Source organism: Carettochelys insculpta, chromosome 11 (assembly GCF_033958435.1).
Source record: "Carettochelys insculpta isolate YL-2023 chromosome 11, ASM3395843v1, whole genome shotgun sequence".
In the NCBI taxonomy this organism is placed as follows: Eukaryota; Metazoa; Chordata; order Testudines; family Carettochelyidae; genus Carettochelys; species Carettochelys insculpta.
The window spans coordinates 33,287,380-33,313,291 of NC_134147.1; the positions used below are offsets into that span (position 1 = coordinate 33,287,380).

The following is a 25,912-nucleotide window of genomic DNA, read 5'->3' on the forward strand; positions in this document are numbered from 1 at the left end:
ACTGCCGCTGCACACTGCGTGGATGTCTTCAGAGAACTATCCACTATAACTCCAAGATCCCTTTCCTGATCTGTCGTAGCTAAATTTGACCCCATCATGTAGTACGTGTAATTTGGGTTATTTTTTCCAACATGCATTACCTTACACTTACCCACATTAAATTTCATTTGCCATTTTGCTGCCCAATCACTCAGTTTGCTGAGATCTTTTTGTAGTTCTTCACAATCCCTTTTGGTTTTGACTGTCCTGAACAACTTGGTGTCATCTGCAAACTTTGCCACCTCACTGCTTACCTCATTTTCTAGATCATTGATGAACAAGTTGAACAGGATCGGTCCCAGGACTGACCCCTGGGGAACACCACTAGTTACCCTCCTCCATTGTGAAAATTTACCATTTATTCCCACCCTTTGTTTTCTGTCTTTTAACCAATTCCCGATCCATGAAAGGATCTTTCCTCCTATCCCATGACCACCTAATTTACATAAAAGCCTTTGGTGTGGGACCGTGTCAAAGGCTTTCTGGAAATCTAGGTATATTATGTCCACTGGGTTCCCCTTGTCCGCATATTTATTAACCCCTTCAAAGAATTCTAATAGATTAGTTAGACACGACTTCCCTGTGCAGAAACCATGCTGACTTTTGCCCAACAATTCGTGCTCTTCTACGTGCCTTGCAATTTTATTCTTTACTAGTGTTTCTACTAATTTGCCTGGTACTGATGTTAAACTTATCGGTCTATAATTGCCAGGGTCTCCTCTAGAGCCTTTTTTAAATATTGGTGTTATATTGGCCGTCTTCCAGTCATTTGGTACCAAAGTGGATTTAAAGGATAGGTTACAAACCACTGTTAATAACTCCGCAATTTCACATTTGAGTTCTTTCAGAACCCTTGGGTGAATGCCGTCTGGTCCTGGAGACTTGTTACTATTCAGCTTATCAATTAACTCCAAAACCTCCTCTAATGTCACTTCAATCTGAGTGAGTTCCTCAGATTTGTCACCTAAAAAGGCTGGCTCAGATTTAGGAACCTCTGTAACATCCTCAGCCGTGAAGACTGAAGCAAAGAAATCATTTAATCGCTCCGCAATGGCACTGTCTTCCTTGATCGCTCCTTTTATATCTTTATCGTCCAAGGGCCCCACTGCTTTTTTAGCGGGCTTCCTGCTTCTAATGTATTTAAAAAACATTTTACTATCGTTTTTTGAATTTTTGGCTAGCTGTTCCTCAAAATCTTTTTTGGCTTTTCTTACTACATTATGACACTTAATATGGGAGTGTTTATGTTCCTTTCTATTTTCCTCACTAGGATTTGACTTCCACTTTTTAAAAGCTGCCCTTTTCTCTCTCACTGCCTTTTTAACATGGCTGTTTAGCCATGGTGGTTCTTTGTTAGGTCTCTTACTGTGTTTTTTTATTTGGGGTATACATTTAAGTTGGGCCTCTAGTATGGTGTCTTTAAACAGTTTCCATGCAGCTTCCAGGGATTTTAGTTTAATTACTCTACCTTTTAGTTTCTGTTTAACTAGCTTCCTCATTTTAGTGTAATTCCCCTTTTTGAAATTAAATGCCAGAGTGTTTGACCGCTGCGGTGTTCTTCCCAACACAGGAATATTAAAAGTTATTATATTGTGGTCACTATTTCCAAGCGGTCCAGTAACAGTTACCTCTTGGACCAGATCCTGCGTTCCAGTCAAGACTAGATCGAGAATTGACTCTCCCCTTGTGGGTTCCTGTACTAGCTGCTCCAAGAAGCAGTCATTTAAGGCATCAAGAAATTTAATCTCTGAATCCCGTCCTGAGGTGACATGCACCCAATCAATATGGGGATAATTGAAATCTCCTATTATTACTGTGTTTTTTATTTTGATAGCCTCTCTAATCTCCCTTAACATTTCAGCATCACTATCACTGTCCTGGTTAGGTGGTCGGTAATATATTCCTAATGCCATATTCATATTAGAGGAATGAATTGTTATCCATAATGATTCTATGGAACATTTTGATTCCTTTAGGATTTTTACTTCATTTGATTCTATATTATCCTTCACATATAGTACCACTCCGCCACCCGCACGACCTGTTCTGTCTTTCCGATATAATTTATATGCCGGTATGATAGTGTCCCACTGATTGTCCTCATTCCACCATGTTTCTGAGATGCCTATTATGTCAACTTCCTCCTTTGATATGAGGTACTCCAGTTCACCCATCTTATTCGACAGACTCCTAGCATTAGTGTAAAAGCACGTTAAAAAACTACCACTATTTATATGTCCGCCTTTCACAGACGCGTTGGATTTTTTTATATGCGATTGTTTCACATCTGATCTTGCCCATATATTATTTCCCACGTTCCCTATCTGACTAACTTCTAGGGAATCCCTATCTATGGAGCCTCGTGTAAGAGAAGTCTCCGTCTGATCCAGGTTAGCTTGTTAGTCTCTAAAATGCCACACGACTTCTCGTTGTTGACGTCCTAGTGAAAATGACAAAACAGATCGAGTCCTGTGTGTCAAATACTTGCCTTTTCCCAACCCCGTAAGTAGGTGGAAATGATAAGATCAAAGGATATACTCTAGATGATGCTAAGAGTCTACACATTACCCATAGCTGCTGTGAGTTTCTTTTTTAAGTAATGCAGTTCAAATTAGCCATTATACAATTAGACAGGGGGAATTTTTGCCTATCACCCATTTTTGCTGATGAAGGCAAATCTTGAGGTTATTAGCAGAATTCAGTGCTTTCATCCTAATTTCCATGTGCAACCATCATGAACCAGCAGCACAGTTTAGTACTGTTCTCAAAATAGAACTTTATTAGGAGTACAGCACATCAGAAATGTAAACATATATATAAATCACTGCTTCAAGGAAAGCAGTACATAATCAAATGAATGATTAACATGAACTATATTAATGATGGTCACTATTTGCTAAGACATCGCAGTAAAACAATGAATAATTGAGGGACTAATTAAACGTAAAATCTTATGTCCCCTGAAGTGCTATGAATACACATTGCTGCGGACTCACCATTAAAGTTAACATTCCGTATATACTTCAGCAATTTCTTGCCTCCTGCATGTTCCATCTCTGGACAGATCCCAGCGTAATCAGCACAAAGATCCTTGTTCATATGATGAAGGGCATGAGCCATGGCGTATACAGCGTCAATCACGAACTGAACTTTCCCCTCTTGTTCATAATGGGAATCTTTTCCAATTCTCTCCTGCCCTGCACATAACACACACACACAAACACACATGGGGGGAGAGAGAGAGAGAGAACGATGGTGAGGAGCAGAATTCACCAAGTGCTGAACACAAGTTGGTCCACTTCATGGAGCATTAAAGAAATCAAAGTGGTTAGCCAGTGCAGGATTTTGAAAAGAGTAGTTTTAATTTCAGTTTTTCTTGCATTTTAAATAAAAACAAAATATCTTCTACTCTTAACACTGTGACATTTAACTTATAGTCAGAGAGTTAAGAGGGGTAAATCTTGTCCTAGCCACAGACATGTTTGTGCATTCAACCGGGATCCATCTCCCAGAGAAAGAGAGATTGGATTCTGTATTTTGAACATGCTAGTCTTTGAATGAAGAAAGCATATTAAAGCATATTTAAACAGTGCAGTGGTGGTATTTTAAAGTCTGATATTACAGTCTGCCTTTCATATTCCAGTCTCTAACTGTAGGAAATAGACAAATAGAAAAAAGAAACAACCAAACAAAGGAAGCCCAGGAGAACATAGTTAACATGCCTACTGTCAAGGCAAACTGAACAGGCACAGTATTTAGGCATTTACTATGCACTCCTCTTCCTGTACCAATTTAGCATCCTTCACAATCCACTGTTTGCCATTAAAATGTTTTAGCAATACAGAGCCTTAGCTTAAAGATTCCCCATTTATACAGACAAACTGATGATGCCCCCAAATACCAATAAAAAATAAGGCACAGTTTTCCAAGAATAATTATTTAATAAATATTATTATTATTTAATAAATATTATTATTTGTTATTTTATATTATGGGTCCCACTACATTAGGCGCTGCACCAAAGATCTTTCACTCTATACATTAGCCCTATTTTACAGAAAAAAAAATCATCATTTGCATCAGAAGGGAAAAGGAACGACACTAGAGCTAGTCAAATAGAAAACTATTCATCAAATATAATATTTGTGAAATTTATTGAATACTTTAGTCAGGGAATATTACCTAACTTTATTAAACAAGTGCCATCTTGCCTCAGATATAAAAGTGTACACACCTAGACAGCTTTGTGACAGATATGACAAAATTCTGTAGAAACTTTATGGAATTCAGCTACAGGTGAACCTCTCTAATCCAAGAGTCTTTCATCTGGCAACATCTGATGTCCAGCATGATATTAGTTAGCTGGATGTCCACTTATCATGAGTGTGGTCAACTTTCCTGTTGCCCCATAAAGTATGTTTACAGCCATCAGTGCTGGCTGTCAGTGGCTCCTATTTAGCCACAATTTGTCCCTAAATATCTTCTAAGAGCTCAGTAAGTTTCGGTAATGCTGCTTGACAACACTGACCTCCCATAATTTGGCCAAATCTCTTGTTCAGCACCAGTCACATCCCAAGGGTGCCAGACTAGAGAGGTTCACCCTGTAATACATTTGGGGTCCATTGTATTGAAAATATAAATTTGCGTGGTTTTGTGGTACTGTGTGGCACTTTCTTAACAGGAATAAAGACTAATACAATCTCTGGGAGATAATGTGAACTTCAGAAGACTGTTTTCAACAATATAGCAGCTACAACTGATTTTTTTTGGCAACAATGCATGTGAAGTGGAAATCCTAGGAACTTCTGAGGAGGGGGGAAGAGGAAACATTCACCTCCAGACTCAGATATTGAAGCTTTGCCTGGAGGGGTCTGCTGATCAACTGTTACAGGAAGACAGTTCAAAGACCCAGTCTGGATTATGCAAAGACCAACAGACAAAGAAAGGATTTTTTCACCTATATAAATAGTCTGGTTGTAAAGAGGCTTTTGGGCTGTCCTTGTGATCCATCAACAAAAAAAGACTCCTGGTTCCATGGAGGGCCCCAGTCCATAGGGAAGGTTTGGAAGGACTTGGTTTACTGAGGCCCCATAAAACTGCATGCTCGTTCTCAACTAAACTATTATGAACTCGATTTGGCTTTTGAAGAACCTGCCAAAGCCAGCTGGGGAGAGCTCCGTGAAGCCTATTAGCCTTTGTGTAAGTTCTTCTCATATTTTAAAATGTGCTCTGTAATGCCTCTATCCTAAAAATAAAAATAGGATTGCATAAGAAGGGTTGTGTGGTAACTTACAATTGTAGCAATTGCATTATTCATTGTCCCTTAGGACAAGGCAAAGCAGTTCTATGTAGAGACAATTTGACTTTGCTGGTAAATTCAGAATATAATCGGAGAACTGCGCACCCTGAAAATATGCTGTTCATGAAGGAGTGATATGTGTGTCTCCGTCCAAGACAGCTGGCAGCCAAGCAGCTGAAAGCCTGCGAGTAAGTACTCTTTTTGGACTACCGAGGGGGAATACAAATGTAGCTGCCCTGAATATGAGTTTGCCAATAATAAATATGGGACAATGGAGTCAGAGGAATGAACAAAGTACAATTTTAAGAGCCAGTACTCCTCACTTTTTTTCCCCGAGTCTATCACTATTGTCTCCTTTTACCTTTGGCAAGAAACACCTGCATGATTCAATTTGCTCAGCTTTAATATGTGTTGTGATACTTATCTATCTCACCGGGTTTTGCAAAATGCAATTACTGATGGCTAAGTGTTTCGAGATACTCTGATGATATAGTGGTCTGGCACTGCAAAATATTACTTTTTGAATTGCTGTAATATCACAGTCCACATCTTCAATTACTCACTATGACACCTTCTTCCAATCTTAGCAGTCTTACGATGAGCTATGTGTAGTCAGAGTCCTGCTACCTATGTAGAGTCACAGTGAAGTTAGTAGAGCTCTGTGTGAACTTGGCTGCAGTATGTGGACTTAACAAGGAACTGGCTGTCAGAGGCAATATGGGACAATACATATGCTGGCTTTTAAAGCCACCCTTCAGTCTTGAACAAGTCCTTGCAAAAATTTCTGTCATCTTTAATAATTATGAATGGAGATTTAAGTGAAGAAATTATTTTTGAGGGACCAGTGCTCAAAATGTTCCAAAAAGTGCCTTTAAAATCATTTGGTGCAAGCTCGAGATCACACACATTTTCACTTTTAGTGTGACTTTTTCATGTACACAATCTGTTTGTGAGTTTTGGGAGAACTCATGAAATGAGCAGAGGACAAAATTCACCATTTCTGCTATAGATGGTATCTTTTTTCTTGAGTTGTGATTTTAAAAAATGGCGGAATTCTTCCTTTGATTGGCTTAATCAGTTTTTTTCTCCCTTCCCATTGCCCCATTCATATGGCCAGATACTCTGCCTTGGGTTGAGAAAGATGAAGCCAACAGAAAGCTGCCCTTAAAGATCAACCAAGGATTTCTCAAGAGATATTGCTCCCTCCCCAGTATACTCTAAATTATTCAGAGATTTTGAGGTTCCCAGTAAATCCAATCAGGGTACAGAAAGGAATAGTAGGGCCCTTTTTACCTTATCCTGTGTTCAGCTACACCTGGGGTCAACTCACTGAATTTGGATAAATTGAATCTGAATACGTCCTGTAAATTATTTACAGCAATTTCAGCATATAAACTCTATCATTTTCCCCAGTCCACCTGTCTTGTATAGCCAATAGTTTTAATTTATTAGCCATTTATTGTGCAATATTATGATTAATCAGTATGTCATATTTCATCTCTTGATTTTATATAATAGAGTTAATTTGTAGGATTATAAAATTTAAGATGGTTCAGCATTTAGAGTAACCAAGTATTAGACATAAATAAGACAAGCTGAAACACAAGAATCTCTAGGTTTAGGCCTAGAAGATTTTAGCTTAGCTAATTTAGGCCTTGGAGACAAGAAATATTGACATAAGTGATCAGAAAATAATGTGATGCCCTAAATTTATGGAGAGAGAAGTGCCAACTTATAATATTGCAAAAAATAAAAGAAGATAAATATAATATCATACAAATACTGTCAAGTCGCAGCAGTCTCTGACACATCTTAACTACAGGATACAGGATGTACATTAACGCTAATAAGCCTAAAGAAAACTTACAGAGCCTATAGAAAATTGGGGTCACTCTAAGTTCCCAGGGAACAGAGACCAATACAAGAAAAAAGGGTTGACACTTTCATAGACACACAGAATGAAGGTATAGACGGAATCACGTTATAAAAACGCAAGGCAGAAAATGAGAAAACTGAGCACCTTATGTGTGACTCCATCTCTCTACAGGCAATCAGGCCATGAGAAACCCATCATATCTAATACTGTTCTTCAGAATGTGAGTATAACTATGTCTGTAACTTGTGAATAGGTCTGTATGGAATGTCTATATGCTTGGGTAATCATAACTATAACTGTAAATTTAATAAAACTTGTAAAAGAGTCTAGACCTTGTGCTTATGAATGTATATGTGGTCACTAAATCTGGTCTTTATGCATTCCTGGAGAACAACTCTGAAGCGAGTAGCAGAGGTGACTTTCACTCTGTTAAGCTTTAAACTGTCACTACCAGAACTGAATCCATGGTGATGTAATACTTAGTGTAAATATATCTATTTAGATTATCAAAGCTTTGGGTCTGGATTTGTCTATTCTTTGTGGCTGTTTCCACACATGCCACTTGTTCTGGAAGCAGCCTGGTAATGAACAGCCTGGAAAATGCTAATGAGGCACATATGTAAATTTCTGGCACCTCATTAGCATATGGTCATGTGATTCAGAGTCCAGAAGAAGCTCTTTCAGACTCCATAATAGCCATGTAGAAGTCTGGCCCCCAGGGCTTCAGGAAGACAGGGCTTCTGGAAGGAGGATTTCCTTCTGGGACACTCTGATGGTCCGTGCTTCTACACAGCTATTTTGGAGTCCAGAAGTGCTTCTTCTGGACTCTAAATCATGTCATCATATGCTAATGATGCACTGAAAATTTACATCCATGCCTCATTAGCATTTTCCAGGCTGTTCATGAGCATGCCACTTCTGGAACAAGTGGTATGTGTAGAAATGGCCTTTGTGTTTCTATGGGGCCTACCACCATCAGGCATCGTTTATGGTTGGTTTATAGGCACCTCTGTAATAAACAGGATCAATCAATATTTAACGTTGGACACAGGAGTTTTAGGCAAACCCTCCATTTTTTTTATCCAATTCTGTACTGAATGCAGTCTATATTTTGTTGGAGCAGGGGGTCACAAAGCTTTAGCATATGACTAACCCAACTTGAATATCAAGCACCAAATACACAAATTCTTCACAGCGAATCCACAGTGTAACAATAAAATATAACTGAATATACTTTGTATAATTAGGACAGCCAAGGAGATCACAGACTTCCTATGGAGATTATGTTACTAAAAAGAGCGTCTAAATATGTCCAGGAAATTATATTCAGTGAATCACTCACTCAGTTATACCCGAGACCAACAAATATATATAAAAAAGTCTCCATATTCATTTTCAACATTTGTGGAATTTCCCACCCCCATACAAGCTGCCAAAGTGCATCATATCAAAACTGCAAAGCTCTGTTCTGTCAACCTACACATTATGATTAAGATATTCTCTGGTATACAGACCCATCATAATTCAAACTTAGAGGGGCAGCATCCAGTTCCTTCCAAATAATATAGCAAGGTGAAATAGGTTCCATGTCTTGAAGATTTACCTACTGTCCACTTTTTTTAATCATTGATTACACTCATTCTTACATCTCCAGCCACTGACAAGGAAAATGCTTTTAAGTGTCCTCAACAGAGATGAGCTACATAACCAAATTAGTAATGCAACAGAAAGCCCAGCCAAGGGAAGTGATCTTGGAACTGAAGCTCTGAACACAAACAATACTGATTAAACATATTAAATGCTAAAAGCATGTGCAGTGAAATACAGAAGTGGGAAGAAAACCCTCAGTAGCAAATTATCAGTGGAAGAATACAGAACAAAACTCCATAAAACCAAGTTGCATTTGTAATACAATGGTAAATAAAGGTCTGGGTCAAAATAGCCTTCTCTTTTCTAGATACTATATACACAAAACATATGCATACTATAAAACGCAGATTTGTAGAGCTGCACATGTGTAATTTGTACATACACAAATTTATGCATACAGATTGCATGTGTAATTTTTAGACTCACATAATCCATTAAAAGGAAATGAAGTCTTTGGAGTAAGCTTTCCATTCCATAACCATTTTGAGTTGACAAGAGCCTCTGCAGAACAATGAATTCTAGGTATATACACACTCTAAACAAGTGTTCTTTTTAATACTATTTGAAATTTCATCTAATATATATATGTATGCAGTGAGAGTTGAATTGCAAGCGCCTTTTATTTTAAGTAATTCTCAAGCAAAAAGATGGAAATTTTTCACAAGGTACTACACAAATTATTGGCAACAAAGCATATACAAAACACAATACACAAAACTTCGGTTTGGTTTTCATAATTCAGATATCTGTACTGTTCAAACAGGTGAAAGCTAGAAGAGAGGTTTCTGGATATTCATGTGCCGATAGGAACGCAACTTCAATGATTACTATTCAGCACAGCACAACACAGCAGCAAAGTTGTCCAATAAGCAGCAATACCCTGTTCTAGTGTGTTTTACAAAAATAATACTCATGTTTATTTTTTTTCAAACAGCAAAAACAAAAAGAAACAAACAAGGAATAACAAATTCATTAAACCTTGATGTTTTTAGATTGTAAAAGTTTGACATGTAGGGATACCGTGAACAAATGCATGAACCTGTTTTTATAAAGATATGTAAACTAAGAAGCAAGTAAAGAACAATTATGACATGATTAAATATATCTGTGCCAGAGGTGCTTCATACAACTCAGTCTGTAGCAGGTGAAGTGACACAAAATCAGTGTTCTCCTCTTTCAAAAAATTTACATTCTTCAGCTATGTGGATTCTCTAGATAAGACCAACTGCAACACTAAATCTCAGCCAGAAGCCTTGGAATTTTATATGCTTCCATAGCTAGGATGGGGAAGGAATCCATCCTCTGGCTCTGAGTAACTGAGAGCTAATCACCTCTTTTCTTTCACTTCATGCCTCACCACACTATACTCTGATAAATGGGCATTTGGAAATTCAAGTTTAATGAGTCACATTGAATTTATTATGTAACTTGAATAGGCAGCAGGTTTAAAAATAAACACAAGATTTCACACAGCAGAAAATCCACCTATGGAACTCCCTGCCAGAGGAGTTGTGGAGGCCAGGATGTTAAAAGTGTCCAGAAAAGAACAAGAAATTCATAGGTATATGGGTGCCTTTTAAACAGGATGGACAGGGATAGTGTCCCTACCATCTGTTTTTTGGTGCTGAGAAGGGACAATAGGGTATGAATCACATGACGATTACCTGTTCTGTCCATTCCTCTAGGGTACCTGGCATTGGCCATAGTTGCAAGACGGGATACTGGGCTAGAAAGACATTTGGTCTGACCTTGAATACAGTCTTATATTTTTATGCTGTCTACACAAGAGGCTTATCCCAGCAAAACAGGGCTTTTGTTGGGAAAAACAATGAAGCATCTACATGCAAAATGTACTTTGTTGACAGTTTTTCGACAAAACCTGGCACATCTGCTGGCAGCATTACACCTCTCCCTGTTCAGGTATAACACCTCTCTCGACAGTGTTCTGTAGACAGAACAGCTCTGTAGATGCCCCAGAGCCCTTTTGTCAATAGACAGGGCTTCTAGCTTTCCCAGAAGTCCTATTAAGAGAACTTTCAATCGTCCGTTCTGTTGAGGGAGCACCGGGCAATCTGTCTGCTCTCCATCAACAGAGTGGCTTCCTATTTCAATCTGCTTTTATGTGTAGAACTGTTGACAGAAGTTTACCAGGAAATCCAACAATGATTTCTGTTGACAGAGGCTTCCCATATAGATGTAGCTTTATGGCCTTCCTGTCATTGTTATTCAAAAATGAATTGTACCATTACATGTTAAATCTAATCTCATACCACTGTAAAAAAACAAATTTCAAACAAGCAATTGCTGAATGTGCAGCTCGATACTAGAACACAACAATAAATCCTGGGCAGCAGAAAATGTAGTCCATGTATGAATCTGCCAGATTTTTCTAAATGAGGCAAATTATTTTTGAAAAGCATTTCACGAAGGCACAATGAGCTATAGGTGGCTAAACTCTTCCTTTATTAATACCTTAGGACTCAATATACAATAAACTGACATATAATCATTTATTTTAAAAAAAAATTCTTATATATTAAACTCCAGTTGGCCCATTTTGGAAGGTTAGTCAGTCAGAAGAGAGTTTGAAGGAATATGGAATAAGGCATCTTAGAAAGGGGAACTTGAAGATAATTTATAATGCCGTTACTGCAGTATTTTAGACTATTACTCTGAGTTGTTTTTGGTAGGCATGTGAGAAAGGGAGTTGTTTACTTCTGATTTAGTCTCCTCACTTCTTATACCTTCTATGCACAGTAAAAAAAAAAAGTCAAATGTAAGTATGTATCATATTGGTATTTATTTGGTATACTGTCATGAGGATACAATTGCTTTTCACAATTTAAAATTTCACACACAACCCTCACATTACTCCTCCCTTCTGTGATACTAGGGGAATGAAGAATATGGACAGAAAGTTCAATTTGAATCTTCTTCCTCAATTTTAATAAGTCCTTGAATGATGCTGAACGCTACCCCAGTTAAAGGTAGGAGGCCGATGTTTGTACTGCTTCCACAACAAAGCCCAGTGCTGCATAATACCTAGAACACTCACAAATTCTTTGACACAGGATGAAGTAAAACAGTTCCCTTCTGTTGGAAGCAGAAGTGCTGTTGAAATCAGCCATTGCACAATATCATGTGCTGTAACATACACATACCAAAGTAATCACAATGCACTCAGAGTTCATCGCTACAGGCTTGACTGCTTGTAAGTGTGATGGGAAAGAGCAGAAGCAAAGATTGAGAAGTATCTGGAGTCCAGTTAAAAGAAGGACAAAGTTACACGAAAAGCTGCATAGAGGCAACTAAGACCATCACCTTAAACATTTATTCAAGCCATAGTCAAGAGACTGATGATAAAACCAGGAACGATGGAAAGAGTTACTGAGAGGTAAATAAGAAGAATGTTTGAGAGTGTGACAATGATGGAACATGCAATATCAAAAATCATTTGTGAAACTTGTTTTTATTTCTCTGGAAAGCAAGAAGCATTCAAGTTATTCAAAGCCAGGTCTGGCCCTGCAGATATGTCATACTGCATACGTTGTCACATAAAATATGTGGTTTTTGAACACTGCTTCTAAAACTACAGGGTTTAGGGGGAAAGGTGGAACCTGAAACATTATGTTACTGAGTGCCTCAGATCAATAATTCATGTATTCTCCTGCCTGTGCAGGGCATTGGTGGACATTGAAGAGTGCCTCAACCAGACTTCTTCAAATAAAAGTTTCTAATCACAGAGCCAACGTAAGAGCTGAAAGGGAAGAAAGGCGGTAGAAATCTCAAGTAGAAGGTGAAAGCCCTTGATTAAGAAAAAGACTTAAAATTGATTTTAAAAGAGACCTAAACATGGGAATTGTAAAAGTTCTACACAGCAAACTTCTGTGCTATTTATCTTGTTACTAATATGAACAACGGATCCAAAAGATAATACAGAAAGTATTCTTACCATCCATTCTTCTAACAATCATCGGGCCTGAGTAATCTCAGAATTACTACAGTTTACTCAGCTGTGGTTACTCTAGCAAGTTTTGTTGACAGAACTCGCAGCACATCTATACATAAAATGCACTTTGTCAACAGAAACTGTTGACAAAAAAGCTGTGTAGCTGTTTTGGGGGTCCTTTTTGTCGACAGAGCAGATCAAAAGATCAAGCCGCTTTTACATGTAGATGCGATCGATTCACAGAAATTTTGTTGGAACATCTCTTCCCACAGTAACTTCTGTAGACAGATCACTGTAGTGTAACCATAGCCAGAAAGTTAACCTGAGCCTGTTTTGTGCTTTCTAAATCCAGTCTCCAGGGAGATATCCTAATCATTGAGTCAGTTGGGGTGAGGATAAGTGACAGCCAAACACTCTTACCTCCAACCCCATCTTCAGCATCAGTCTTGCAGATGCTCTCCCCTTTCATGCCCTCTGAGCCAGCTAAGCAAAATGTTGTATCCTGCTGTACATATGGCTCCAGAAGTAAATTCACTTACATGCTCTGTCTCCTGCAACTATTATTGTTAAATATACCTGGAAAAAACAAAAGCCATTAAGAGTGTTACAGATAACTGTTCTGCCTAGTGTTTCAACATCATACATTTGAGTGTCTGCTGGGAGATACTCTTTTTGAATCCACAGGCACAGAGCATTAAGATGTCCCTGGAGACTCTCAGAAGAGTAAGGCTTGATATGATAGATAGAGAACCAACAGATGGGCTCAGTTTTCAGCTGTAAAATGAGAAGGCACCAGAGCTCTCCATGCTGTCATCGGATGCAAAGATAGAAGCAAAACATCAGTTCCCCTCCTATTTTGACTTGAAACTTTTGTTGTTTCTATTACATGTGTTTTTTTGTTTGTTTTTCCAGCTGGAGATAGATTTATGGTCATGCATCAACACTATTTCTTTCACTGTCACCACAGCTGACACATCATATTTAAAGACCACACATGGTTAAAGGAGAATGCATTATCGTCCCATTGAATCTGAAAAGGAATATCTAAGTACTGTACAGCAGGAGAAGGAGAAAACACAAAGGCTATTTATGGACAAAGAGTATGAGTTACTTTCAAAAGATTTATCTGTAGGTGTTGACAGAAAATTTAATCTCACCTTCCACTATATTCTCAGCTGTAAATCATTGTGATTCCCCCAGAAGAGTAAGAAGGATATGATCCTCCTGCCAGTTTCATGGAATTCTATTAAATAGAACAATGGAAGTAAAAGAGGAAGAAGGTCTGTCTGAGCAGTTCTAGATGATGTAGAAAATGAGTACTTCTTCAGGCATTCTGATCATACTTTGCTTCTTTGTATAGCAGCTTATTATTTCTGTGAGAAAGTAGCTAAGTAGAGAATTTCTACACCTTTTTTTTTTCCCTCAAAAATCTCTTTCAGTTCTTGGCCTTTCCTATTCAACCTTCAGTTAATCCTGGTTTTTACATACTTCAATGATGCATGACATGTAGAAGGCAGTAACTACAATTTTCATGGCATGAAATCCTTATGCTGGGCAAGTATCAACACCTTGTTTCAGTGGCGTTTTTGTTATATTAATTTGGAAGTCTCTTGTGGCAGATTTCTTGTATTTCTTAAGAAGTCTTTAAACAAGCCTTCAAAGGGTAGTCAAATAATGCTCAATGTTATTAAGAACTGATGGCAATTATTTAAAACGATTTAACTTAAAATGCAGAATACTCATGGTATCAAATAAGCAGCTACTTTATGTAAACAAGATTTCAGCAGCTGGCTAAATGCTGACATAAAGACATTCACTCCTCGTGTGTTTGTGAATCCATTATATATGGTAGAAGTTACACTCACAGACTACTTCTCCATAAATTCTGTGGCTGCTGTTATAATTCTTCCTATTCCGTATATACCACTTCCATCTGTAAATGGCAGAATGCAAACAGGAATTATTGACATACCAGCTTCTGATCCTGATGTCAGGTATTATCTGTGCCTATACAGATGTATAAAAATAAAACAAAGAAACTTAATCTGTGTAATTGTGTCTGCTCTTCTGGCAAAACTACATACCTGTGTAAGGACAGGCAGACACAAGTGTGAAACTGTTCCATCCTGTTCCCTTGAGATCAAGTAGTGTACACATATTTCAGGCATCTCTCCTCTCTAGGGTAATGTTAGAGACATTACTTTTCGGTAACCCATTGCTGCTCTTCTCCTGCTTACAGAATCATGGTATGGCTGCTTCATAACAGCCCTCTGGCCGATCACACTCTGAGCACCCCTCCAGAGAAAGTGTTTCAAAGTCTTTCTGCACAAGCATTGTCAGACAGTCTTCATTCCTCCTTTTCGCACTATGCCAGTCCTGCAGTGATTGAGGGAGTCTTCCCATCCACCACCCCAGCAATACCACTCAGCAATGGATGGTACCGGAGCCTACTCCTCTCTGAATCTCCACCTAGAACTCTATAATAAGCAGGTAAGGTCTGGGACTTTCTCTTGCCTGAAATACTTTAAGCTTCTTCTTCATCAGCCTGCTTTCTCTTAGGCCTAGTGACACCTTTCCTCATGAGGTCCTAGCCCTTTTGTCAAGGCTTCCTATCACCGTTTAATTCTACCTTACCTTATAGAGAAACTTCAGTCTTTCTCCTCATACTTTTTCCAGCTGTCTGATTCTATAGAAGCTCCACTTGTTCCCTCAGATTTACCTTCTAATTAACTCCCTCCACTCAGCCTACACCTCCCCTAATTCCACACACAGACCTCAATTTCCTAAAGCAGAGGAGCTGTACATGAAGCTAAAATCCTGGAAAAGAGAAAACAATCTTTCAGACAGTCAGGGCCCAAACCATTTGTGGCTTAGTTGTAATGACTGAATAAGCCTCTCTTCTAATCTGTTCTGCTGGCAACCTTCAACATTAAACTAATTCTCCAAGGTATCATTACTTCAATATAATGAGATAACCTCATAGCTTAAGACTAATTTGGAAATCAGAATTATTGCCTTGTACAAATGATGATCAGGAACATCTTTTATAGTGTGGAATTTGTTAGTTAATGCCCATTTTTACTGGTTTCCCCCTGGGATATATGTAACAATAGAGAGTGAGAACCTGATTCTACTACCACTAAACCTGAGGTAAATAGGAAGTAACTCCATTGAAATGAATAGAAAACCAGGGTTTTCAGATGAAGTTAACAGAAGAATCAAGTTGTAACTATGCCTTATAACTTACTTTTCTACTGAAATCATAAGGAAATATCACATACTGCAACTGATCTTCAGAAAGTACTAATAAAGACTATTAGGGAGTCACTAAGATTGAGTACTCTAGATGATCTTGCTTATATTACCAATATTCTGTAATAAAGTCACACTGATTACATTAACTGATTATATTAATTTGTGGCAACATCTTAACCCTGAGTGGAAGTATGCCATAGCTCTAGCTTTGATTTAGCCATTTGATGTAATTAACCTCTCTACCCCACCTAAATCTTATGAGTACTTGGGAGCACCATGAGCAGATGTAAGGAGTAGGCTAATACATGCCCCAAGTGGTGAGTGAACAGGATAGAGGAAATTCCCCAAAAGTCCCAGATTTGGGATGAATGGATGGAGCCACAGAATCTCTTTCTTCAGAATGCAAGTGGCAGCCATCATTTCCAAGCCTCCAGACTAGAGCACTTTGGACAATGCCCTGATGATGGGATTTTTCATCCTTGCGGTCACTTTCTGTTTTCACTTTTGCTGATTTGCCCCAAATATTAAAACCCTGCTTGGATAAAATTTGGTATCCACAGCCACTTCTGCAAAAATGATATATGGATACCTGCAAATTTGCATGGTTCCAGATACAAAATTTGCGTCCACATTCATGTCCGTAAATGAGCCACAGATATCTGTATCCATATGTATGGATATGGATATAAAGTGGATATCCACTGATTTGCAGGGCTGTACCAAATGTCAAGCTACTGCCCTCATTTATATATGTGCACATACATAGTATAGCTTAGACCTTTCATACTTTACATTAATTACAGTCTGAGTTATAGTCCATACACTTCATGTTCCTGTCAAAACATCCCTAGCCACAGCCCATGTAATTCCTGCCAGTGAAGTCACTGGACTTATACCAGGGATTTATTTGGCCCAACATGATTCAATGTACTTAGTGCTTAGAAGGATTGAATTACGGTTGCCAACCTTCCAAGATTGTCCTGGAGTCCCCAGGTTTGTATTTGGTTAAATCTGATGTAATACAATGAAAACCTCAGGACTATGTCCAGCCAAAATTGGCAACTTGAGTTAATTTTCACCTAGCACAAAGGGGAGAGCTGCTTGTAAATCTAAGTAAAAGGCAGTATTAAAGTATAAATTAATGCTTTTAATCAGTATCTAATATAATATAAAACTTCATGAACATCACATTTGTGTTAAAGATTTATAGTGAGAAAGAAATTTTGAGAGAATAAAACAAATGCAAATGAAAGAAAATATTAAACATGGTATTCTTTTTACATAAGTGAATTTTTATTACAACTTCATTTATCGTTTTATCATTTGGTACATGAATCAACTACTGTATTTCCAGTAGAGTTTTACATTAATAACATTTTGCTTATTTACTCTCATCATCAACAATAATTCCAAGACAACTTTGAAAACTGACTCTGTTAAGTAAGTGTTGCTGGGAGGACACCACCTGGAACATAAGAATCTGAAAACTTTTTTTTTAATTGGGCCCTGAATAAAGAGTGATGATCTTATTTTAATACTCACTAGTTCAAAAGTAAATTCCAAGTAGGATTAGAATTTTGAAAATGTGAAATGCATAATGTTATAATGTTTTAAGAAATGAATATTGCATCCAAAGCAGTTACTGTGTTTTATAACTCATCAGTTATATTCTTAACTTTTCAGGGGATTATAAACTACATTAAGAAATTGATAAGAAGGTCAAATATCAGACAAAAGAACTATGCAAACAGCAGGGGAATACAGAAACAGTTGACAGCAAATATAAAAACATATAAATCAACCACATGCTAAACAAACCAAGTGTAACACTATACAGAACACCTACCATCAAAATGCCATCAAGTTTCTGGGTGATGCTAGGCAAGCCACTTGAACCAAATTTTTCACAGGTAATCACTAATTGTGTGTTCCTCATTTTCTGGGTGCCCAACTAATATCCTGGGGTCTGATGAACACACACACCTGCATCTGAAATCAGGAGGAGCTGGGGTTTGAAAATGCCAAACACTATATAATGCTAGGTACTCCAAAAAATCAGCTCCTTGGCATCTCAAATTGTACATCCAAAATTAGTGGAAAATCTGAGTCTTAATCTGCACTTCAGCACCTTACCTGTAAAATGAAAATAATTGCACGTCCCCTTATAGGAAATGGTGAAGATGCATTTAGGCTGGTTTTGAAGCACTCAGGTACATGTTGATGAGCAGCATAGGAAAGCTCACAAGGAATTAATAATTTTGTCTCCAGAGCAGAACTGTGCAGAATGTGAAGTAAATAATGAATGGGGCCGTACACTGAACAATGAGGAGAAATCAAAATAACTGCATCTAATGAGCACTCCCCATCCTGTACATTGAATGAGCCAGAGGAAAAAATAGTCTGTGATCCTATAATTAAAACAGTCTATTAACTATTTATAACTTATAATTAAAAGACACAAATGAACATAGGGGCCGAATATAAATTTAAATTGGCAACTGTGATTTGCCAATTCCAACTTTTGTGTGCTTGACTTTTTAATCTCAGTAATACCTCCGTAACTTGGTTTTTGCTTATGTAATTATTACTGATATTATTGGATCATAAGCTCTTTGGGCCATGGACTGTCAAGTTCTGTGATGGTACAGCCCGTGTCACAAGAGAGACATGCTCCATGTCTGGGTCTTGCATGTGCTAGAGGAATAAACATTAATGTTATTATTAACAACGATTGACGATCATGATGGTTATTGTGCTTAGAATGAATTTATTGCTCTTCTAAAGCGGAGGTGAGCAAATGTTTTATGTCAGGCCCCGCTCTTCATCCCTGCAATTAGCAGGGCTCCCCCAACCTGTCTGATGTAATCCAAACCGATGGAAATTTCATATGAAATAAACCCCCTTTTGGCACATGTAAGAAAATAAGTGTGTAGAATATAAAAACTTTATTAATCAGTATATAAATGTGAATACACAGACATAAAAACAGTAACATATTTCAATATTTCCTTTAAATCCGCTTCGGTACCCAATGACTGGAAGACGGCCAATATAACGCCAATATTTAAAAAAGGCTCCAGAGGAGACCCTGGCAATTATAGACTGATAAGTCTAACATCAGTACCAGGCAAATTAGTAGAAACAATAGTAAAGAAAAAAATTGCAAGGCACATAGAAGAGCACGAATTGTTGGGCAAAAGTCAGCATGGTTTCTGCAGAGGGAAGTCGTGTCTAACTAATCTATTAGAATTCTTTGAAGGGGTTAATAAACATGCAGACAAGGGGCACCCAGTGGACATAATATACCTAGATTTCCAGAAAGCCTTTGACACGGTCCCACACCAAAGGCTTTTATGTAAATTAGGTGGTCATGGGATAGGAGGAAAGATCCTTTCATGGATCGGGAATTGGTTAAAAGACAGAAAACAAAGGGTGGGAATAAATGGTAAATTTTCACAATGGAGGGGGGTAAGTAGTGGTGTTCCCCAGGGGTCAGTCCTGGGACCGATCCTGTTCAACTTGTTCATCAATGATCTAGAAAATGAGGTAAGCAGTGAGGTGGCAAAGTTTGCAAATGACACCAAGTTATTCAGGACGGTCAAAACCAAAAGGGATTGTGAAGAACTACAAAAAGATCTCAGCAAACTGAGTGATTGGGCAGCAAAATGGCAAATGAAATTTAATGTGGGTAAGTGTAAGGTAATGCACATTGGAAAAAATTACCCAAATTACACGTACAACATGATGGGGTCAAATTTAGCTACGACAGATCAGGAAAGGGATCTTGGAGTTATAGTGGATACTTCTGTGAAGACATCCACGCAGTGTGCAGCGGCAGTTAGTAAAGCAAATAGGATGTTAGGAATTATTAAAAAAGGGATAGATGATAAGACAAAAGATATCATACTTCCCCTATATAAAACTATGGTACGCCCACATCTTGAGTACTGTGTGCAGATGTGGTCTCCTCACCTCAAAAAAGATATATTGGCATTAGAAAAGGTTCAGAAAAGGGCGACTAAGATAATTAGGGGTTTGGAACGGGTCCCATATGGAGAGACGCTAGAGAGACTGGGACTTTCAGTCTGGAAAAGAGGCGATTGAGGGGCGATATGATAGAGGTATATAAAATCATGAATGTTGTGGAGAAAGTGAACATAGAAAAATTATTTACCTTTTCCCATAATACAAGAACTAGGGGACACCAAATGAAATTGATGGGTAGTAGGTTCAAAACTAATAAAAGGAAATTTTTCTTCACACAGCGCACAGTCAACCAGTGGAACTCCTTGCCAGAGGAGGCTGTGAAGGCCAGGACTTTATAAAGGTTTAAAAAAGAGCTCAATAAATTTTTGCAGGTTAGGTCCATAAATGGATATTAGCCAGGGGTAAAGTATGGTGCCCTAGCCTTCAGTACAAGGGCAGGAGATGGATGGCAGGAGATAAATCACTTGATCATTGTCTTCTGTTCTCCTTCTCTGGGGCACCTGGCATTGGCCACTGTCGGCAGACGGGATACTGGGCTGGATGGACCTTTGGTCTGACCCAGTATGGCCATTCTTATGTTCTTATGTTCTTAACATTTTTAATGAGATGAATGAGCCTGAGAACCAGTATCCCAACATGATGCCCTCCCCTTAGGAAATTTCATGCCCCACTGAGGGGGCCAGTCCTCCACTTTGTGCACCCCTGTTTTATACAGCAAATGAAGATGTTCAGTGCACACAGGAGCCCATAAGCAAGGGTTCTGAACAATAGGATCTGCAAGGCTAGAGCAAAATGTATGCTTCAGTGTGGAGGAAAATGCCTGATAGGGCCTCAAAACATTGAAACAGAGGAAACAGAGTTCACCGGGAGACCAGAGGAAGAAAAATTTAAAATCCTTATTTTTCTGCATCAGAGTACAGGACGTAATTGAGAAAATAAATTTCACTGCCCTTTAATCCTTACTTAGAGCTATCAGAGCAACCAAAGAAAGATGTATTGTATTTGTATTGTCTCTGCAATGAAATATTATGTATTATACACATATACACAGAGAGTGTCACTTAATTCACCAGTTTAGAAGAGAAATAGCAAACAGCATTCTTTAAGGAAGTTCTGTTCAAAAGCTTTCCTGTTCCTTTTAAAGTCATCCAACACAGAACACATGCTGGGCCAAAATCTGCTGAGATACATACTTGAACTCCTGCTGAGTTCCACGGGAATTCTGCATGTGTAACAAAGAGAAGAATTTGACCCTTTCAAGATGATTCTACAATTTTGCACATAAAACATCATGTTTATTATTTCTATACTATAAGACTTCAGCTAACATACATTATAACATTTAAGTGATCAGCCTTTAAGGACTGATGTTTAAATAGGATTTAATTAAACTATGTATGAAAGATCCTCCTGTGATGGGCACCACTGGAAGAGCCTGGATATATAGCCATAGCAACTGCTACAGATACCACTAAGATTGCAAAACTGTTTTCATGAAATAATTTTGGTCTCAAGATATTATCGAGACAAGGTGGATGTGGTAATTTTTACTGGACCAACTTCTGTTTGTAAGAGAGCCTGCACACTCCTAGATGACACTTACCAGCCTGCCCAGGAACCCATGTGGGATCTTGCCAAATAACTACAGCCCACACATGATGGAGACTATATCCTACATTTCTGTGTGACAGTGACCAAATCTCAATCTTTTTCAGCACCCGGCAATATGGAAAAACTATCTGAATCTGTATTGGAGGGGTAGCCGTGTTAGTCTGGATCTGTAACAGCAACGAAGGGTCCTGTGGCACCTTACAGACTAACAGAAAAGTTTTGAGCGTGAGCATGGTCCAGCATCTGATGAAGTGAGTCTGTGCTCACGAAAGCTCATGCTCAAAACTTTTCTGTTAGTCTATAAGGTGCCACAGGACCCTTCGTTGCTGTATCTGAATCTGGATCATTTGAAAATATACAACCTCTCAGAACATTTGTAGGACAGGACACTATCACACTTATTTGGACAACTATAATTTTCACATTTGATTACTTTGGTGAACTTTATCATGCAACCTTAATTTTGAATAAACATGGGTGTATGTATCCAGTTATTTAATCTTGGGCTTTCCCTGATGAAGCAAAGATTTTTAAAATGTATGTCACATGACCAGTTCCAAGAATGAGGCTGATTTCTATCAGTTGAGGACTTGCCATCCCTTCCCCAACACCAACACCTTTCCCCAGTATGCTGCAAGAATTTATTGGTTGTCCTTTGAAATGGGTTTTGACTTTGAAAATGTACCTGATTATCAAGAGATTATACAAGTTGATAGACATGAATGTATCATTTTATTTAGAAACTTTTTTTAAAAAATTTGAAGTCAGTGGAAACAAAGTGAGTGGACTTTGACTCACACCTTGAATTAAAGGCTGCACCTGGTTTAGGGCAGAGGAATTAGAACATTGGTCCACAGCCAGGTGAAAAATGCTATTTTAATTCTATCTAATTTTTTTCATTCAGGTATGGAATAAATTTTGTTATGTGTACTGAGGCATGTGTTAATGTGCATGATCAGTAGAAACACATACTGCTGCCTGTGAGCATTTTGCTAATCAGCTAGGTGAATCTTTTCTGGATGTCCGCCCTAGCACTCAGCTTATAGGAAGCACTGCTGTGGAGACTCCAAAGACATACCTTTTCCGCAGGGTTGATGATATTTAATGGAGGACTCAACCTCAGCATCTCTGTTTATCACCACAAATGTTAAGATTATGAGCAAATATGGCCTACTGAAGAACCCACAAAACCTCAGCACCTTGCTGCCAATGTTATCTGTGAATTAAAGATTGCTTTCTTGCAGCATTTGAAATCTGTCCTCGTGTTTCAAACAAACAAAATGATCATTTAGAGGAGGCTGTCATCCCAAACCTTGAGAAGATCTTGAAAGGGCTTGGCTTTAGACCTTCATTAGGAATCTGTCTATTATTAGTCCTTGTGACTGACATGATTTAATAGTTCAGATTGAGACACTCTGGAAGTTCAGTAGATATTCATGCTAATGATTATCATAAATCTAGACTCAAATGTGTATGACACACACTATGGCTCTTGGTATTTGTGAAAAAATGTTTCAGACTTTGACCATAGGTTACAGAGCTTGAAACATCTTAGTTATTTTTTCTAAGATGGAGTATTCTGATGGCATTTTACAAAGTACAGTTGTCTTTCTGTAGTAAATTACACACTTTGTTAATGTACCAAATCACTTTTAGATGTTCAATTCATAACTAATATTCTTATAGCCCCAGGCTGTCCTATTTGCCACATCTTTTGTTTCTCATGTCTCTCTGGTTATGTCCACATTACAGAGGGTACATCTGCACTAGGAACTAACTTTGAAGTTAGGCGCTACATCAAAGTACCCAGCAGAGAGTCTACACACAAAGCTTCTGGTACAAATATCTCCATACACTGGGGCAATTCAAATGAAAAGCAGCTCTTAACACTATGGTATGAGCATCTTTCTACTAAAAACTTAAAGGTGGAGCCTTTTATTCAGAGTATTATAAATGAAACAGATGGCAACAGCAAGAACTGCAGCCCACAACCTTCCCTACTATCCTGCCATGTGTCTTATCCTACAGAGGCTCAGTGTGACAACATGATGAGATCTAAAATTAGGTGACTGCATCCCAAAATAGTTCAATTTATTCAGGAAGTTGGAAGGTGTTGTGGAGTTCATATAAGTGCTGATATCTTGAAAACCTCCACTATGCAATAGATTATTTCCATGGTAAATAATTTTGACAGTAAAAAGAGGGAACACCAAACTTACATGGAATGTAGGTTGTTTGGGGGCTAAAAAGAGTGATACGACTGAACCTCGGATAAATCTGAGAGATATTGCAAGGATGAAACTTGTATGTACATAAGAAAGGGCATTCTTGGGGGATGATTCAAGTTTATAGATTTTACTCCCCTGGGAACCAGTAATGGCCTTAAACCCTAGGGCATCAGAGTTGAAATCAAACTATTCCTCTTCCACATTGTCTTCTCAAATAACATCACATTGCACATTTACTTTTTTAAAAATCACACATGCAGATTTTTTTCTGAACATCACTGCTAGTCTATGAGATGAAAGCTATAATTCACTGCTCTTCTTTTGACCTGGTGTGGATATATACATCTCATTTCAACTTGCAATTTGGACAAAACACTGGATTCAACATTATTTGGATTTCATGTTCTTTGAAACATGTCTCTAGGATATGTGCATAAGCATGCTTATCATAAACACTGAGATTTATGTTCGGAGACCTGATTCTCATCTATACCCAGGAGCAGATCAGGAGTATTCCCACTGAAAATAATAAGATTACACTAGTGCAGGAAGGGAATTAGGTCACACATACATGTATTTCTGGTTTGGATACTGTGACTTTTCTAGTTCTCTCTCTGAAAGCATGTACAAAAACTCAAGTCTTTTACAAATACTCTTGCTAAATGTCTGCCCTTTCACTATGAAAGGGCCTTCCTCCAAACATGTCCTCTAGAGTGGTTTCCTGTATGACCCATCATGGTGGCTGCAACTTCAGACTGATTATACTTCCAGATAATTAGAAAATCTCTACAAGTAATAGACGTTCTGATAAATGACATCTGGAGTGACATCACAATAAGATCACTTGATTATTTCTTGTCAAGTGGGAGGTAGGCTAAATTAAAACCTATGTTTAATGAGGGAAAACCACTATATTTGCAGTTAAGTGTGGGGATTCCCTTTCCATCCCTGAATATACACAATAGGCATAGTTAATTAAAAATGACAATGTGCATGTTTATTTGTAATACAGATATTCATTCTTTGTTTTAAACTTTAAAATAAAATAAAAACAATCAGAGCACTACCCTGCTAGCCATGTGCCTCTGATGACTGGATATATTTTCTCTCTTCCCGTGAGGTTACATTTCAAACACCAGCAAAAGGAAATATTACATTTATAAATTCAGAGGTTAGTTTCTGTGAATTTTCTCCAGTGTTTGTTTAAAATTCATGTGTTTCATAGATTCAGAGATCATAAGGCCAGAAGGAACCACTATGATGATGTACTCTGACCTCTTGCATGCCACGGGCCACAGAAATTTTCCAAAAATAAATCCTGTTTGAACCAGTGTCTTCCTTTTACGTGTTTCTATGAACATTCTTGCCTGTAAATTTGAATGCTAGTGGATTCATGTAAAAATGCAGTTTAATATTAGTGGATTTTTTATATTTTTTTAACATTCACTAGGCCCTAAAAATCACTCATATGTCCTGCTCATCTGGGGACTCCGGAGGACTTCCACTGAATGTTACATATTCATCACCAAAAGGTTTGACATCACTGCTTATATCAGGACTTCAGATTCTGATTCAAAATAGCTAACAATGTGAATGATTGGTCATGAAACAGTATGTCCCACAACCAAAATTCAGAGAGAGAATACTCCAAAAACATGTTGTAATTAAGGCAGCTTATAGGCATAACACTATCTCTTAAAAGATGGTACTAAGTTCCAATAGGACACCAAAAAAAGAAGAAATTCTGCGGTGCTTGCTTGATTTCAATTACCAATTTGGAAATTCATGGCATGCCAGTATATCTGGAACACACTGTTTTATCATCGAGTGACTCTAAACATTTCCATAGTTAAATCTAGATGTGCTCACTGATCAAAAGAATTTTAATCTAATGTATATTAACACAAGCCTCTATTTTAGAAAGATGCAACCTGAATTATTCTCATCTCTATCCCTGGTAATTTATTCTCTCTCTCTCTTCCCCTCCGCCCCTCTCTCTCTTTAGGAGGGCTAAGTAG

General features: G+C 38.0%; 1 protein-coding gene across 2 annotated transcripts in view; it reads right to left on the reverse strand.

Annotated features, from left to right (window-relative positions):
* Window positions 1–25,912, reverse strand: part of GRM7 (glutamate metabotropic receptor 7) — a 534,523-nt gene that overhangs the window by 193,403 nt on the left and 315,208 nt on the right. For both annotated transcript variants that reach the window (XM_075005038.1, XM_075005037.1), the window contains exon 6: window positions 3,036–3,236. In XM_075005038.1, the coding sequence (XP_074861139.1) occupies window positions 3,036–3,236 (201 nt within the window). The remainder of the gene's footprint in view (window positions 1–3,035; window positions 3,237–25,912) is intronic.